We start from the raw sequence: 15,729 nt of genomic DNA, 5'->3' as shown, positions 1-15,729 counted from the left end.
TAAGAAGCGACTCGTCTGTTAACATTTTCTCACGAGATGGCAGCAATTCAGTCATACATTTAAGCTCCACTTCTAATTCTAGTTCTCTTGCTATTTCTACCACATATCCAGTTACTTCCTCCACTGAAGTCTTGAACTGCTTAAAGTCATGTATGAGAGTTGGAATCAGTTTTTTTCCAAACTCCTGTTAATGTTGATATTTTGACCTCTTCCCATCAATCACTTATGTTCTTTTTTTCCCCTCAAGGGAAACATTTTTAAAAAGTTTTTATTTTACATTGGAGTATAGTTGAGTTACAATGTTGTGTTCATTTCAGGTGTACAGCAAAGTGATTCAGTTATACATACACATATATATCCATTCTTTTTCATATTCTTTTCCAATATAGGTTATTAGAGTACTGATTAGAGTTCCCTGTGCTATAGAGTAGGTCTCTGTTGATTATCCATTTCATATATGGTAGTGTGCATATGTTAATCCCAACCTCCTAATTTATCCCTCCCCACCACCTTTCCCCTTTGGTAAACATAAGTTTGTTTCCTAAGTCTGTGAGTCTCTTTCTGTTCTGCAAATAAGTTCATTTGTATCATTTTTTAGATTCCACATGTAAGTGATATCATATGGTATTTGTCTTTCTCTGTCTGATTTACTTCACTCAGTATGATAATCTCTAGGTCTATCCATGTTGCTGCAAATGGCATTCTTTCATTCTTTTTTATGGCTGAGTAATATTCCATTGTATATATGTACCACATCTTCTTTATCCATTCATCGATGGACATTTAGGTTGCTTCCATGTCTTGGCTACTGTAAATAGTACTGCAATGAACACTGGGGTGCATGTACCTTTTCAAATTATGGTTTTCTCTGGATATATGCCCAGGAGTGGGATTGCTGGATCAAATCTATTTTTAGTTTTTAAAGGAACCTCCATACTGTTCTCCATGGTGGCTGTAACAATTTACGTTCCCACCAACAGTGTAGGATGACACAAACAGATGGAAAGATATACCATGTTCTCAGATTGGAAGAATCAATATTGTCAAAATGACTACACTACACAAGGTAATCTACAGATTCAATGCAATCCCTATCAAAATACCAATGGCATTTTTTGCAAATCTAGAACAAAAAATCTTAAAATTTGTATGGAAACACAAAGACCCCGAATAGCCAAAGCAATCTTGAGAAAGAAGAACAGAGCTGGAGGAATCAGGATCCCTGACTTCAGACTATACTACAAAGCTACAGTAATCAAAGTAGTTTGGTATTGGCACAAAAACAGAAATATAGATCAATGGAACAGGATAGAAAGCCCAGAGATAAACCCACACACCTATGGTATATTAATCTATGACAAAGGAGACAAGAATATACAATGAAGAAAAGGCAGTCTTTTCAATAAGTGGTGCTGGGAAAACTGGACAGCCACATGTCAAAGAATGAAATTAGAACATTCTCTAACATCATACACAAAAATAAACTCAAAATGGATTAAAGACCTAAATGTAACACTGGATACTATAAAAACTCTTAGAGGAAAACACAGGCAGGACAATCTTTGACATAAATCACAGCAAGATCTTTTTTGATCCATCTCCTAGAGTAATGCAAATAAAACCAAAAATAAACAAATGGGACCTAATTAAACTTAAAAGCTTTTATGCATCAAAGGAAACCATAAACAAAATGAAAAGACAATATTTTCTCCCACATAATGGGAGAAAATATTCGCAAACAATGCAACCGACAAGGGATTAATCTCCAAAATATACATACAGCTCATGCATCTCAATATCAAAAAAACCCCAAACAAGCCAATCAAAAAATGGGCAGAAAATCTAAATAGACATTTCTCCAAAAAAGACATACAGATGGCCAAAAAGCACACGAAAAGATGCTCAACATCACTAATTATTAGAGAAATGCAAATCAAAACCACAATGAGTATCACCTCACACTAGTCAGAATGCCCATCATCAAAAAGTCTACAAACAATAAATGCTGGAGAGGGTGTGGAGAAAAGGGAACCCTCTTATCACCTATGTTCTTAATGGCATCTACAATAGTAAATCTTTTCCAGAAAGTTTTCAATGTACTTTGAAAACCAGATCCATCAGAGGAATCACTATTTATGGCAGTTATAGCCTTACAAAATGTATTTCTTAAATAGCAAGACTTAAAAGTCAAAACTACTTCTTGATCCATGGGTTGCAGAATAGATGTTTTGTTAGCAGGTATGAAAACAACATTAATTTTGTTGAACATCTCCATCAAAGCTCTTGAGTGACCAGGTGCTTTGTCAATGAGCAGTAATGTTTGAAAGGAATGGTTTTGTTTGTGAGAAGTAGGTCTCCACAGTGGGCTTAAAATAGTCAGTTAACCATGTTGTAAACAGATGTGCTGTCACCCAGCCTTTGTTGTTCCATTTTTAACACAGGCAGATTAGATTTAGCATAGTTCTTAAGGTCCTAGGATTTCCAGAATGATAAATGAGCACAGGCTTCAACTCTGTCACCATCTACGTTAGCAAGAGAGTCAGCCTGTCCTTCAAAGCCAGGCATTGACTTTTCCTATCTACCTATGAAAGTCCTAGATGGCATCTTCTTCCAATAAAAGGTTGTTTTGTCTACACTGAAAATACGTTGTTTAATATAGTGGCCTTCATTAATTATCTTAGCTACATCTTCTAGATAACTTGCTGTAGCTTCTACATCAGTACCTGCTGCTTCACCTTGTACTTTTACGTTCTGGAGATGGCTTTCCTGAAACCTCATGAACCAACCTCTGCCAGCTTCAAACTTTTCTTCTGCAGCTTCCTCACCTCTCTCAGCCTTCACAAGATTGTAGTCAGAGCCTTGCTCTAGATTAGGCTTTGGCTGAAGGGAATGTTGTGGCTGGTTTGATCTTCTATCCAGACCACTAAAACTTTCTCCATATAAACAATAAGACTGTTTCGCTTTCATATCACTGGTGTGTTCACTGAAGCAGCACTTTTAATCTCCTCCAACAACTTTTTCTTCATACTCACAATTTGGTTGTTTGGTGGAAGAGGCCTAGATTTTGGCCTATCTTGTCTTTCGGCATATCTTCCTCACTAAGCTTAGTCATTTCTAGCTTTTGATTTAAAGTAAGAGATGTGGGACCCTTCCTTTCACTTGAACACGTAGAGGCCACTGCAGGGTTATTAACTGGCCTAATTTCAATATTGTTGTGTATCAGGGAGTAGGGAGGCCTGAGGAAGGGAGAGAGATGGGGGAATGGCTGGTTGGTGGAGCGGTCAGAACACACACAACATTTGTAACATTTACTGATTAAGTTTACCATGTTACTGTGGCTGCAGTTCATGGTGCCTCAAAACAATTACAATAGGGCTTCCTTGGTGGCGCAGTGGTTGAGAATCTGCCTGCCAGTGCAGGGGACATGGGTTCGAGCCCTGGTCTGTGAAGATCCCACATGCCGTGGAGCAAATGGGCCTGTGAGCCAAAACTACTGAACCTGCGCGTCTGGAGCCTGTGCTCCGCAATAAGAGAGGCCGCGACAGTGAGAGGCCCGCGCATCGTGATGAAGAGTGGCCCCCACTCGCCGCAACTAGCGAAAGCCCTCACACAGAAACGAAGACCCAACACAGCCAAAAATAAATAAATTAATTAATTTTTTTAAAAAACCAAACAATTACAATAGTAACACCAAAAAGCACTGATCACAGATCACCATAACAAATATAACAATAATGAACAAGTTTGAAATATCGTGAGAATTACAAAAATGTGACACAGAGACATGAAGTGAGCAAATGATGTTGGAAAAGTGGTGCTAATAGATTTGTTGGACATAGGGTTGCCATAAACCTTCAATTTGTGAAAAACACAATAAAGCAGAGCTCAATAATACAAGGTATGCCTGTATTCAGTGAACTCTTAAGATCTAAGCTCAGAAAGTTTCATTTATCACCTACTTAGTTCATTTCAGGAAGGTTTTCAATGAACAGACTTACACAGCTTCCTACAAACACCTGCTCGACATTCACCAAGTCTCACCTTAAAGAGATCCTTATACCTTAACACACACACACACACACACGTGTGGGAGTGCAATAAGTTGATTCTGTCACAATTAGAAGTGATGAATCATGAGAAAGAGTTTTTCCTGTATTTGCAGGTTTAGATCGACAGCAACTGTGTGTTCTCCACCTAAAACAATTTTCCAAAAATTTTAAGGATTTATTATTTTCTAATACTTTTATTGTTTTAATGATACTTCTGGAAGACTTCTAAAAGTTCTCTAAATCTTTCTTTTATTTGTGAAGCCAAGTACTGGAAAAAAATTCTGATAGATTCTGGTATGCACCCGACCACTAAATTCTATGGGGGGGGGGGTGTTGGAGGGAGAATTAACTAGATGAGGCACAAGCAATGGAATGATTTCTTTTAACTGGATTTGTTGGATAATGGAGTGTTTCAAGTCTACTGAAACCTTCATAAAATTTTTCTCTTTCCACACCAAGATAAACAGGGTACTGTTAACCAAATTAGTTAATTCTTTCAAGATTAAGACTGCTGCAATACCTTTGAATCATTTTGAAAAATCAATTCTCACTGAAAAGTATAAATATGTGGAAGGTGGTTTATATTATGGATGTGTTTTGGTTTTACATTTTAATTAAATTACTACACCAGTTTTTTTTCCATTTATCTGCTCACTCCTAAAAATTGAGACCCCAGACACATACCTCCAAAAATAAATCCAATTAGATAATCCTGACTTTCTAAATAATGAAAATTAAACTATTTCTTTATATTTATTACTTGCTAAACTTTTATTTATGTACCCAGGAATTGAGCCTCCTTTTAAAAATCTGAGGTCAAAATTGCTAAGTAATGCTTAGAACTAAATTATGAAAATACTACATATTATATCAATATTTATAGGAGGCAACAAAACTTAAGGGAAAGTTATAGCTTGAAACATCAATTATAGCTTAGAATAGAAAGAACTGATTAATTCACAATAGAAGCAATGAGATAACAGAATAGATATTAAATAGTACAAAGAAAATGAATCAAAGCCCAAAGTTGGTTCTCTGAAAAAGACTATTAAAACCAACAAACATGCTAAAGTTAAGCAAAAAGATGTTATAAATAACCAGTAATTGAAATAGAAACAAAGCATTAAATAGAAAAATAAAAAGGATCACGATAACAGAAAATTGCTAATTCATAAAAGAATTACTATTTGTCAATTTGTAGTTAAAAATTTATAGAAGTTTTAACTTTCCACAAGAAAACGTTTCTTACTTTCATTAAAAAAAAAAACAAAACAACAGAAACACCCTAATATAGAGACCTTTGACATTATCTATGAGAAATAAAAGCCTATGGAGAAGTACTGACTTGCCCTAGAAAAAAAACAGCCAGTTAATAATAGAGATGGACTAATATGAAAGTTTTCTGATACCCAAACCCCTTTTTATGATAAACTATAGCTGATTTCATGTATTTCATTTTTCTCCTTCCTGAATTGATTCTTACTGAATTTATCTTGTCTCATATGTTCTCTTCATTAGTTAGATAACACTGAATGTGTTTTCTAAGGTTCTGACTTAAAATGTTTTACAAACTTCAGCACCCAACATTCTTTTATAAAGGTGATGTCCTACGGCCAATTTTGGATGAGCATGCAAAAAACATCAGCATCAAAAATGTCATCACCCAGATTGATGGAAGCCCCTGAAGGAAGTAGACCTTGGTCTGTTCAGTTCACATTTTATTCATTACATTCAACCAAAGATGTTCTTTTTGTACTCAGCAAGATATGGATCACTACGTTCATATATACCAATATAGCACCCCAATTCCATTCATATCATCAGACTGCTTATCTTTATCTGGAGGATACTTTGGAAGCATTCTTCTGAAAAGAGCAGAATATCATCTGAAGAAGCCTGGATTATAATTTAGTAGCTGCATAATCATTTATGAAAATCTGAATCAACCTAAGGTTCTGTCTCTCACATGTTAAAGAGATAAGGTATCAAATAAATAAGTACAATTTTTATTGAATATCCACTAAGTCCTAAGCATTGATTGAATTAACCTAATTAAAGTACATTTTATTTAGCCACTGAATACGAATCTCAGAATCCAGGTACAGTTAGGATACTGAAGATTTATAGCTTTTTAATGGCAGAGCTGTGCTTGAATTCAGATCTTCTGGCTTACATTTCAGTGTGCTTTCCACCAACCTACAATAGTACATTTTTATGTGATTTCCTATAGCAATGTAGGTTGTCTCTAGAAAGTAGATATCCTCAAATGATTGAAATTCACTTACCTTGCTTCTTTTCACAGTTGACAGCACAACCTAAAATTAGCTGGAGCAACCTCCCAAGCTCCACAGAATCTGAACATTCAGTTATTTGGTTTAAATCAGGGATAAGTTCTTCAGAAATCTGTTGTCCCAAAAACTGCAGTGTTGAAAATAAATTAGATCACTCATTTATGTAGGCTACAGAGAATTGACTACATGGAATTATTACAAGGAAAATGGGTTCATGAAATGACTCAGATAAATTAACAAATGATAAACCCACAATTATTGACTAAAACCAGTTAGTAAAGTTCAAGCAACCTCCCAAAATTTTGAGAACCAACCAAAAGCAACTAAAATGGTTTTATAACAAATATTCTTTACCCCACTGTCAGAGAGATCAATTATGATAAAACTTATGCCTTTCCATAAAAAAATAAACAGAGTTAAGTCAAAGAAAATTCATAATATTTTGATACATGTTCAATGAACAGAGAACCAAAGTAAACCAAATGAACAACAAATCTAATGGATTAATCTTTCCTGGCTCTATCTTTTTTTTAAGATTGTTTTTTTCTTTTCTCTTTGGCTGTACCATGCAGCTTGCAGGATCATAATTCCCTGACCAGAGATTGAACCCGGACCCTGGGAGAGGAAGTGCCAAGTCCTAACCACTGGACTGCCAGGGAATTCCCAAGATTGTTTTTTTCAAGATACTAAAAAGTATTCTTGCCATTTAAAAAAAACCAAAAAACTTCAAAATGAGTTTTAGGCATTAATGAATTGTAAAATTTTAGTTCTAAAATTATTTGGAAGAAACTACAAGTTCAACTGTATGAAAACTTTAGAAAGTAAAAACAAAATTCTTTAATGGCAAAACCAAACCAAAAGCTTTCACACATTAAACAATAAACTTTCTTATATCAAATAATCCTGCTAGAGAACGTCTTAAGATGCTGAATAAGAAAAACAAATCACTTGAATACTGCATTATCTAATGTGACTTTAATACTACTTTTATTTTGCATTTTTTCCCAATTCACTTGCACAAGCATAATTTCATAGTATGTCTTTGCTGTTATTTACACTGGAAAGAAATATCAAAACAATGCTTTAAATAGAAAAGTACTTTAATTTAGTTATAAGGTCTACTTTATAGCACTGCATAAAATCAAATTATATAAAGATGAAAGTAATTTTATTTGAGAAAAAAATCAATTTAAAGAGTATCAATATAGAAACATTATTTTACAAATCAATATATTACTTTTTAGCCCCTTTATGTTAACAAAATTTGAGTGTTCTAAAAATGGAAAAATCATAATATATTTCAATTATGAATTATATACCAGTAAAATGTTATAAACAAAAAGCCAAGTCATTTTTCAGTGTCAATATAATTATCACAGAGTATTTTATATTTAAACAAAGTGAGATGATTTTCATACCTCATTGTAATAACCCATAATTCCTTGAAGTACCTTCTTTAAATTACTAGCCTAATGGAGGAAAAATAAGAAATAAATTATTTAATATTAACAATGAAAGAAAATATATGTCAAGGTGAAATACAATAAAAACTTCCTGATAAAAATGACAACAAAAATATATATTAGAGTTCTATAAATACAAATACATGATTTTTAAACATCAAAGCTTTATTCAAAGTTTGATTAAAGAAAAAATGTCTTCTTCCTTAGATAGTTGAACCAGAGTGATTGTATTTAAAGTGAGCCACAACGAACTCAAGTACCAACTTAAAAGATTTAGCTATGAGCATGTCCACCCCTTCAGTCATGAGTGAGTAACTGGATCTAGACTTACTCTCCACCACAAACAACTAGAAAACAGGACAAAATACAAGGAATATTGTTTTCAAGCTTTAGCCAAAAGACAATATAGAACTCTAATTTCTAAGAGAAGGAAAACAAAAAAGATGAGCCCTACACTAGTCTAAGATTTCTCTCTAGAGGCAATTTTCATACCATGGCACAGGGAGGTGGAAACAAAACAAAGCCTGATGTTCTCCTGGAGTTGAGAAGATAGACATCAGAAGTTCAGGAAGGTCGAAGTAGTTGGGATTTGCAGGGCAGATAAATGAAGAGGTGAGAGCTTTGGAAAGAAATCTCCATAGTAGTCCCTTTGACTCTTTGGCTGAATACTAATTTGCATGTGCATGGGTGAAACTCAATGAGATTAAACAAAAATAATTTCCAAGGAAACAACAATCTAGGGAACTATAAACTGAACAATTCCTTGAAGATTGCACAGGGCCAGAAACTGCTGAAATTCCCACCAGTCAGAGTGAAGAGATCATGACTATGCTAATACAGACAAGCATTCACTAAAAACCCCAAAAAGGTCACAGCTTAGTAGTGAGTCTAACCTAGCCCTAGAAGAGAAAATAACTCTAGATCTGCCTTCCATCCCCCCAAACCTTGAAAGATCAAACTGATTCACAAGTATCTTAACTGCCTGTAAGAACAAAGTCCAACACTCTTTAAAGGAATACAAAAAACCCAGCACTCAATAATAAAATTCACACTGTCTAGCGTCCAATAAAAAATTACTACACATGTGAAGAAGCAGGAGTATGTGAACTATAATTAGGAGAAAACTCAGTCAATAGAAACAAGCCTAAAAATGAGAGATGAAAGAATTAGAAGATAAAAAAGTTAAAACTGTTAGTTAAAAAATGTTCAAGGATTTAAATAACAGGAATATATGAAAATAAATAATTTTTTTTAAAAAAGAACAAAATAAAGAGATTGTCAATGGATAAAAAAGCAAGACCTAACTATTAGGCTTCTACATCACTTTCAATATAAACAAACAGAGAGACTAAAGAAGAGAAAAAGATATAATAGGCAAAAATAATCTTAAAAAAACGGGAGTGGTACATCAGTATCAGACAAAGTAGACTTCCAAAAAAGAAATATTACCAGGGATAAAAATAAATCATTTTATAGTGATAAGTAGATTCATTCAACAAGAAGACATAAAAAATTAATGTATATAAACCAAATAACACAGATTCAAATTACATGATTAAAAAATTAGAATTGAAAGGAGAAATTGACAAATCCACAATCATCATTAGAGATCTGAGGACTCCTCCCCCCTTAATTTATAGAATAATCAGACAGAAAATCAATAAAGATATAAAAGAAGTAAACAGTACTATCAACAAAGCTGTAATAATCTGTATTTGTAGGACTGCAAAATACATGTTGTTTTCAAGTGCACATGGAATATTCACCAAGACAGACCATATATTAGGTCATAAAATAAGTCTTAGTAAATGTAAAAGAATTCAGAGTATGTTCTCAAAACAAAATGGAATTAAATTAGAAATTAATAAATAAAAGAAAGATATGTAGAAAATCCTCAAATATTTAGAATTTGAAATACCTACTTCTAATATACCCAGGGGTCAAAAGAAAAATCACAAGGGAAATTACCAAATATTTTGAACTAAATGAAAATAAGAACACAGTATGTTAAAATGTGTGGGATGTGGCTAAGGCATTGCTTACTACTAGGGAAAAGTGCTTAAAGCTGATGACTTAAGCTTTCACCTTAAGAAGCAAGAAAAAGAGCAGATGTAAAGAAGAAAGGAAATAACAAAGAAGAGAAAGGAAATCAATAAAACAGAAAACAAAAGCTAGTTCTTTTCAAAAAAAATTTTTTTTAATTGAAAAACATCAAGCCAGATTTATCAAGGAAGAAAATATAAAAGACATAAATTACCAATATTAGAGAAGAAAGAACAGAAACAATTCAAACATCCATCAACAGGGGAATGGCTAAGCAAATTGTGGTAAATCAGTGTAATGAAATACTACTCAGCAAAAAAAAAGAAATAACTACTAATACAGGCAACATGGATGAGTCTCAAAAACAATACATGAGTAAAAGAATATCAAAGAGTTCATAATATCTGATTCCATTTATACGGAACTCCAGAAATTAAACCTATACTGACTGAAAGCAGACCTGTGGCCACCCAGGGCCAAGTCAAGAGTGAGAATTAACTGGAAAGGGGCATACGTGCATGTTTCTGCTTAATGGAAACGTTCTATATCTAATTATGATGGTATAAGAACATACACAAGTGTCAAAACTCAAACTATACACAATAAAATGTACCCTTCAGTTAATTTAAAAAATAAGATTTAGTTGAGATTAGTGCTAATTTCAGACCACTGTTTGGATTAAGTACTTCTAGCATTCATTCTACATACCTTTATTCTCCAGTTGTCACCGATATCCTCTTTAATTCGGCTTAACCAAGATTCATTGAACCAAGCTACATCACTACAACAAGAATACAAATGCTGAACATTAAAATGTTTTTATTACATGAAAAATACCAAATTTAATCAACAGATTCAAAGTTATTTTCCATCCTAAAGCCTGTCTTTAATAAGAAAAGTAAATATTATTTAAAATGAACCCACTGAACTTTTTGTTATTCCTAAGGGTTTCTTTTGGAATCTCTCATAGTAAATTAATTAAGTCATTAACATCTTCAATTTAACAAACATTTACTAAATATCTCATACTAGGCACCCTGGTAGGTAGATGTAAAAATCCCAATCCTAAAGGGAAAAAAAAGGAAAACATTTTAACATGTCTACTATGTATCAAGCACTGTGCTTGATGTTTTTTCATATTACTTCATTTAAATATCATAGTAACTTGGCAAAGCATCCATTATCCCCAATCTTACTCCTCAGTGAACTGAGAATAAGACAATAATTTGCCCCAAGTGACACCAGTACATGGCAAAGTTTAGTATTAAGTCCAATACTGACATTGATGGCCAAGACAAAGACTTGCTATATCAAATTTTTATGTATTTAATAAGGCCTTGAAGAATAACACCTGATTATAAATAGTCAACTACAATAATAGATTATATTCTAAACAAATACTTGGATGCTTCCTCTGAGTAAGAGTAAAATGAAGATGAATACTGTATTATCCTGACTCTTACAGAAATAGCTATTAAAGGGAGAAAGTAAAGAGCACAAATAACTACACTCAAAGGAGAATGTGATAAATGCTTTAAGGAGTAATCGAACACCAAGAAATCACAGAATATTAGTGCTAGAAGAGGTCTTACAGGTCTTACCTAAATTTTTACTTTACAGATAAGCCAACTAAAGTGAAGGAAGAAATTAAAGGGGTTATTTCCAAGGCGGTATCCTGAATTTAAAGATACAAAGCTGAAAACAGTGCCTAGCTTTTCAGAAATCATTCTGCCTCAGATGTGCTAAAACAGAAGATGTCACTTCTGACTACAGTAACCAGAAATGGCTTCACCATTTTCAATTCATTCTTTGGAATTTGTAACCATTTTCTTTTGAGCAAATTAATGTTAATTATTTTTGACTTTTCTCAGATGCTAAGGCTATAATTACCAAAATAACTTGGCTAAGTGTATAAATGGTATATTTCTAACCAGGTATTTACCTGAAAAGACTGAATTTTTTTAGTTAATGAGTCAAAACTCTCAAAGTAAATTTACTTTCTTTTGACATCAGTTTAAGTTGAAGAGGTATGCCGGTTGCAATGGTTAATTTTATGTGTCAATTTGGCAGGGCCCCAGTACCCATATATTTGGTCAAACATGCTTGGATGTTGTAGTGAAGATGTATTTTAGATGAGATTAACACGTAAATCAGTAGACTCTAAGTAAAGCTAATTACCCTCCATAATGTGGGTGGGCCTCGTCCAATCAGCTGAAGGCCTTAAGAAAATGACTGACCTCCCTTGAGAAAGAGTAAATTCTGCCAGTAGACTGCCTGTCGACTATAGCTGCAACATCAACTCTTCCCTAGATCTCCAGCCTGCTGGTCTACCTACTCTGTGGGTTTTGGAGTTGCCAGCCTGCACTATCACGTGAGCCAATTCTTAAATTTCTCTCTCATCCCATGTGTGTGTGTGTGTACATATACACATGTGTATATATACATATCTTATTGGTTCTATTTCTTTGGAGAACCCTGACTACCTACTACACTTGTCTTCTGACCCTAAAAAAAATCTTCATATATGATTCTATAATTCTATAATTCCATTGTAATTACCTTTAGAAAATGGATCTAGAGATAACCTCTTCTAGTGTTTCCTCCTTTTGTCTTGCATTCCTACTTGTCTTCCTTCCCATCTCAAATCAGCTTTAGCCCTATGTCTTAGAGTGTGCTCAGGCTGCTACAGCAAAATACCACACACTAGATGACTTAAACAACAGAAATTTATTCCTCACAGTTCTGGAGGCTGGAAGTCCAAAATCAAGATGCTATCAAGGTAGGTTTCATTCTGAGATCTCTAGTTGCTACCATCTTGCTGTGTGCTCACATGACCTCTTTTTTGTATGTTTATAGACAGAGAGTGAGCTCTCTGAATTCTCTTCTTATAAGGAGTTCAATCCTATTGGATCATGTCTCCCCACTTTTATGACCTCATTTAACTTTAATTACTTCTGTATAGACCCCATCTCCAATATAGTTAAACTGGGGGTTTGGGCTTCAACATACAAATTTTAAAGGGACACAAACATTCAGTCCATAATACCCTAACTGAGAAATACTTTCTAACTTCTCCATAGAAATCTAACTCTTGTTCTCTTATAAACAAATCCATCCTTCTCAAACAATTATAATTGCAGCCAATCTTTCCCACTATTAAACTTTATATCCAATCTCAGAACATTCAGGACATATCCTTCTTTTACTTTTTTGCACTGCCACATCTATATGCTTTAACTAGACTCTTGGCCCCAACAATTAGCTCCTTTTTACTAGTATTTCCCAGAACTTCAATGAAACTTAAGAGACACCAAATAAGAAGGGAACACAAGACTAAGGAAGTGAAATGTGGTCCAACTGTTTTCTAATAAAACTAAGTAAGAAACACTACAGGATTATTTTTTAACTCCACCCATGGTATCTGTCTTCACAATTCTACCAACTAAATATAGGTAGTAATTAATACCTACTGGTTACTAGACACAACATAGCTGTGTTGCTTCAGTGGACACCCTGACACCATTCTTCTTAAATAATCAAAAGGCCTTGTGCGCTTAACACATCAAATTGTGATCTGTACTTTGGACATGCACATCTGGCCTCTCATTTATTAAGACTCCAAAGTAAAAATCTATCAGGAGGGGTTCAAGATACTAGGCTGAAATGATTACAGTTGACTGAGGGCACTGGCTTGAGTCAGGCCAAAGTGATAAAAATCTGGGCTTTGCTATTTTACTCATTATTTGACTTACTGAAGTCATTTCACCTTTATAAACCTCTGTTTCCTCACCTATAAACTGAGGATAAAAATAATGCCTACCTCACAAAACAGTAATAAAAATTAAATGAAATACCATATGTACAGGGTATAGAACAATGTCTTACATTTAGTAAATACTCATATGTTGGCTTTCATGATTTATTATTTTAAATGCTCAAATATCTGCTGAATGAATGAAGGAACAAGTAAGTGCATGATACTTGAGGTCTCTGGATATTCTACATTCTGTCTCATTCTTCTCCCTCTTGTAAAAACGTCTAGTCAAAGACAATAGAACAAAACAGAGAAATTATCTGGTGCTTAAAGTGACAAAGCTAAAAAGTAGCATGCACTATTTATAGCTGTTATGGGTTGAACTATGTCCCCAAAAATGAAATGTTCAAGGCTTAAACCCCGCTACCTGTGAATATAACCTTATTTGGAAATACAGTCTTTGCAGATGTAATCAAGTTAAGATGAGGTCACACTAAATTAGGGTGGACCCTAATCCATTATGACTGGTGTCCTTCTAAGAAGAGGAGAAGAGACACAGAGGGAAGACAGCCGTGTGAAGACAGAAACAAAGACTGGAGTTATGATGACTCAAACTAAGGGATGCCTGGGGCTACCAGAGACTAGAAGCAGCAAGGCAGGACCCTGACCTAGAGGTTTGGAAGGGAGCATGGTCCAGCCAATACCTTGATATAGGACTTCTAACCTCCTGAACTCTTAAATAACAAATTTTTGTTGTTTTAAGCCACCTAATCTGTGGCACTTTGTTATGGAAACCATGGGAAATGAATACAGTTGTAGTTATAATTTTTCTCCCCCATGTGTCTTTAAAATAATAACAGTTTCTGCATTTAAAAAAGAGATAACATATTATGTATTAAGACTTAAGATAACAATTAAAGAACTGTAGAGTCCTAGCAACAATTCCATGGCTCACCATGTCTAAGTCATATACTTTGGGAATTGATTTTTAAGATTTTATTATTTAGAAGCATACCTGCCTCAGGTAACTAATGAAAGAATTATTCATCAGATTTTGCTACTTCCTTAAAAAGCAAACTTTTCCTTCTCATTTTCAGTAACAACTTTGATGTGAGTCACAACAGCCATCAATGTAATACATAATAAATTGGAACATATATAAAGTGCTTTGAAGTGTTCAAAGAAATAAGGTAAAATTTGCTTTTTTTAGCAGGAATATTATACACTGACCCAACTAGGGGAAAATGTATGCTATAAGTTTCACTGTCTGGATCCAGACTTCTGAAAAGCTTACAGAAGAGGAAGGGGGTTCAAAAAGAAAAATAAATTTAAATTGGCTCTTATACGATAAGGAGGTGTAGACATCTAAGTACATGCAAAAACAGACAAATGAAACAAAAAAGAGGTTTAGGCCCAATTTTAGGTCACTGTCATTTGTTTTATGAAGAATGAGAGCTTTCTGATTGGTTGGCTATTTTATTAATTCTGCAGAGAAGCTATGAGAAGACAGTAAGAGACAAAAGAGAGAATAAAAAAAGAAAAATCAGAGAGACACAGGATCCGCAGTAACAACAGAATCCAACACATTATGTAAGAATGAGCTGGTGATAAAGGATACAGTTTAACTAAAACTGACCTGACCCTACTCTAAACATCAGGTACAGTGCTAGCATACAGGAGGTCAGAGAGCCATATGTATCACCATATAATAGTAAAAACAGCTCTCATCTACTGTGTTGTGGTGTAAAGCTATCAAAGACACTTCAATACATATAAATGACATCTTTGGATGGCACTGTTGAAGTGAGTGAATGCTCACTGGCCTTACACCTATACCAAAACAACATAGCTGCGTCTACACCAACACCCACAAGAATGAGAAAAGGCCAGGTCGTACATTCTAACGACAAAAAACAATGATGACTTTCCCAAATCATCAAGAAAGGACCATATTCAGAATTCTTAGTTCTGACCAATTAAATCACTTTGAAACCAATTAGGGTATAAATAAATAATTAAGAAACATTTTTAAGAAAGCAGGGGAGTAAGGCATATTTTAGAATGACTGCCAAAAAAAATGTTAACATGCTAAATTTATCTTTTAAAGTGTTAATCTTGAGTTAACCATA

The 15,729-nt window shown here is 34.1% G+C and overlaps 2 protein-coding genes across 4 annotated transcripts in view; one reads left to right on the top strand and one right to left on the bottom strand.

The window, feature by feature from the left end:
* LOC132350016 (cytochrome P450 2J2) overlaps positions 1–15,729 on the top strand; it is a 155,558-nt gene that overhangs the window by 120,913 nt on the left and 18,916 nt on the right. The window lies entirely within an intron of this gene.
* The window catches only part of HOOK1 (hook microtubule tethering protein 1), a 64,230-nt gene that overhangs the window by 40,207 nt on the left and 8,294 nt on the right, over positions 1–15,729 (bottom strand). For all 3 annotated transcript variants that reach the window (XM_059898966.1, XM_059898983.1, XM_059898976.1), the window contains exons 3-5: positions 10,555–10,627; positions 7,759–7,809; positions 6,335–6,467 (exon numbers count right to left, since the gene is read on the bottom strand). In XM_059898966.1, the coding sequence (XP_059754949.1) occupies positions 6,335–6,467; positions 7,759–7,809; positions 10,555–10,627 (257 nt within the window). The remainder of the gene's footprint in view (positions 1–6,334; positions 6,468–7,758; positions 7,810–10,554; positions 10,628–15,729) is intronic.

This window comes from Balaenoptera ricei, chromosome 1, assembly GCF_028023285.1.
Source record: "Balaenoptera ricei isolate mBalRic1 chromosome 1, mBalRic1.hap2, whole genome shotgun sequence".
NCBI lineage: Eukaryota > Metazoa > Chordata > Mammalia > Artiodactyla > Balaenopteridae > Balaenoptera > Balaenoptera ricei.
Note: the sequence above shows the minus strand (reverse complement) of the source record. Positions and strands in the feature narration are given on the sequence as shown.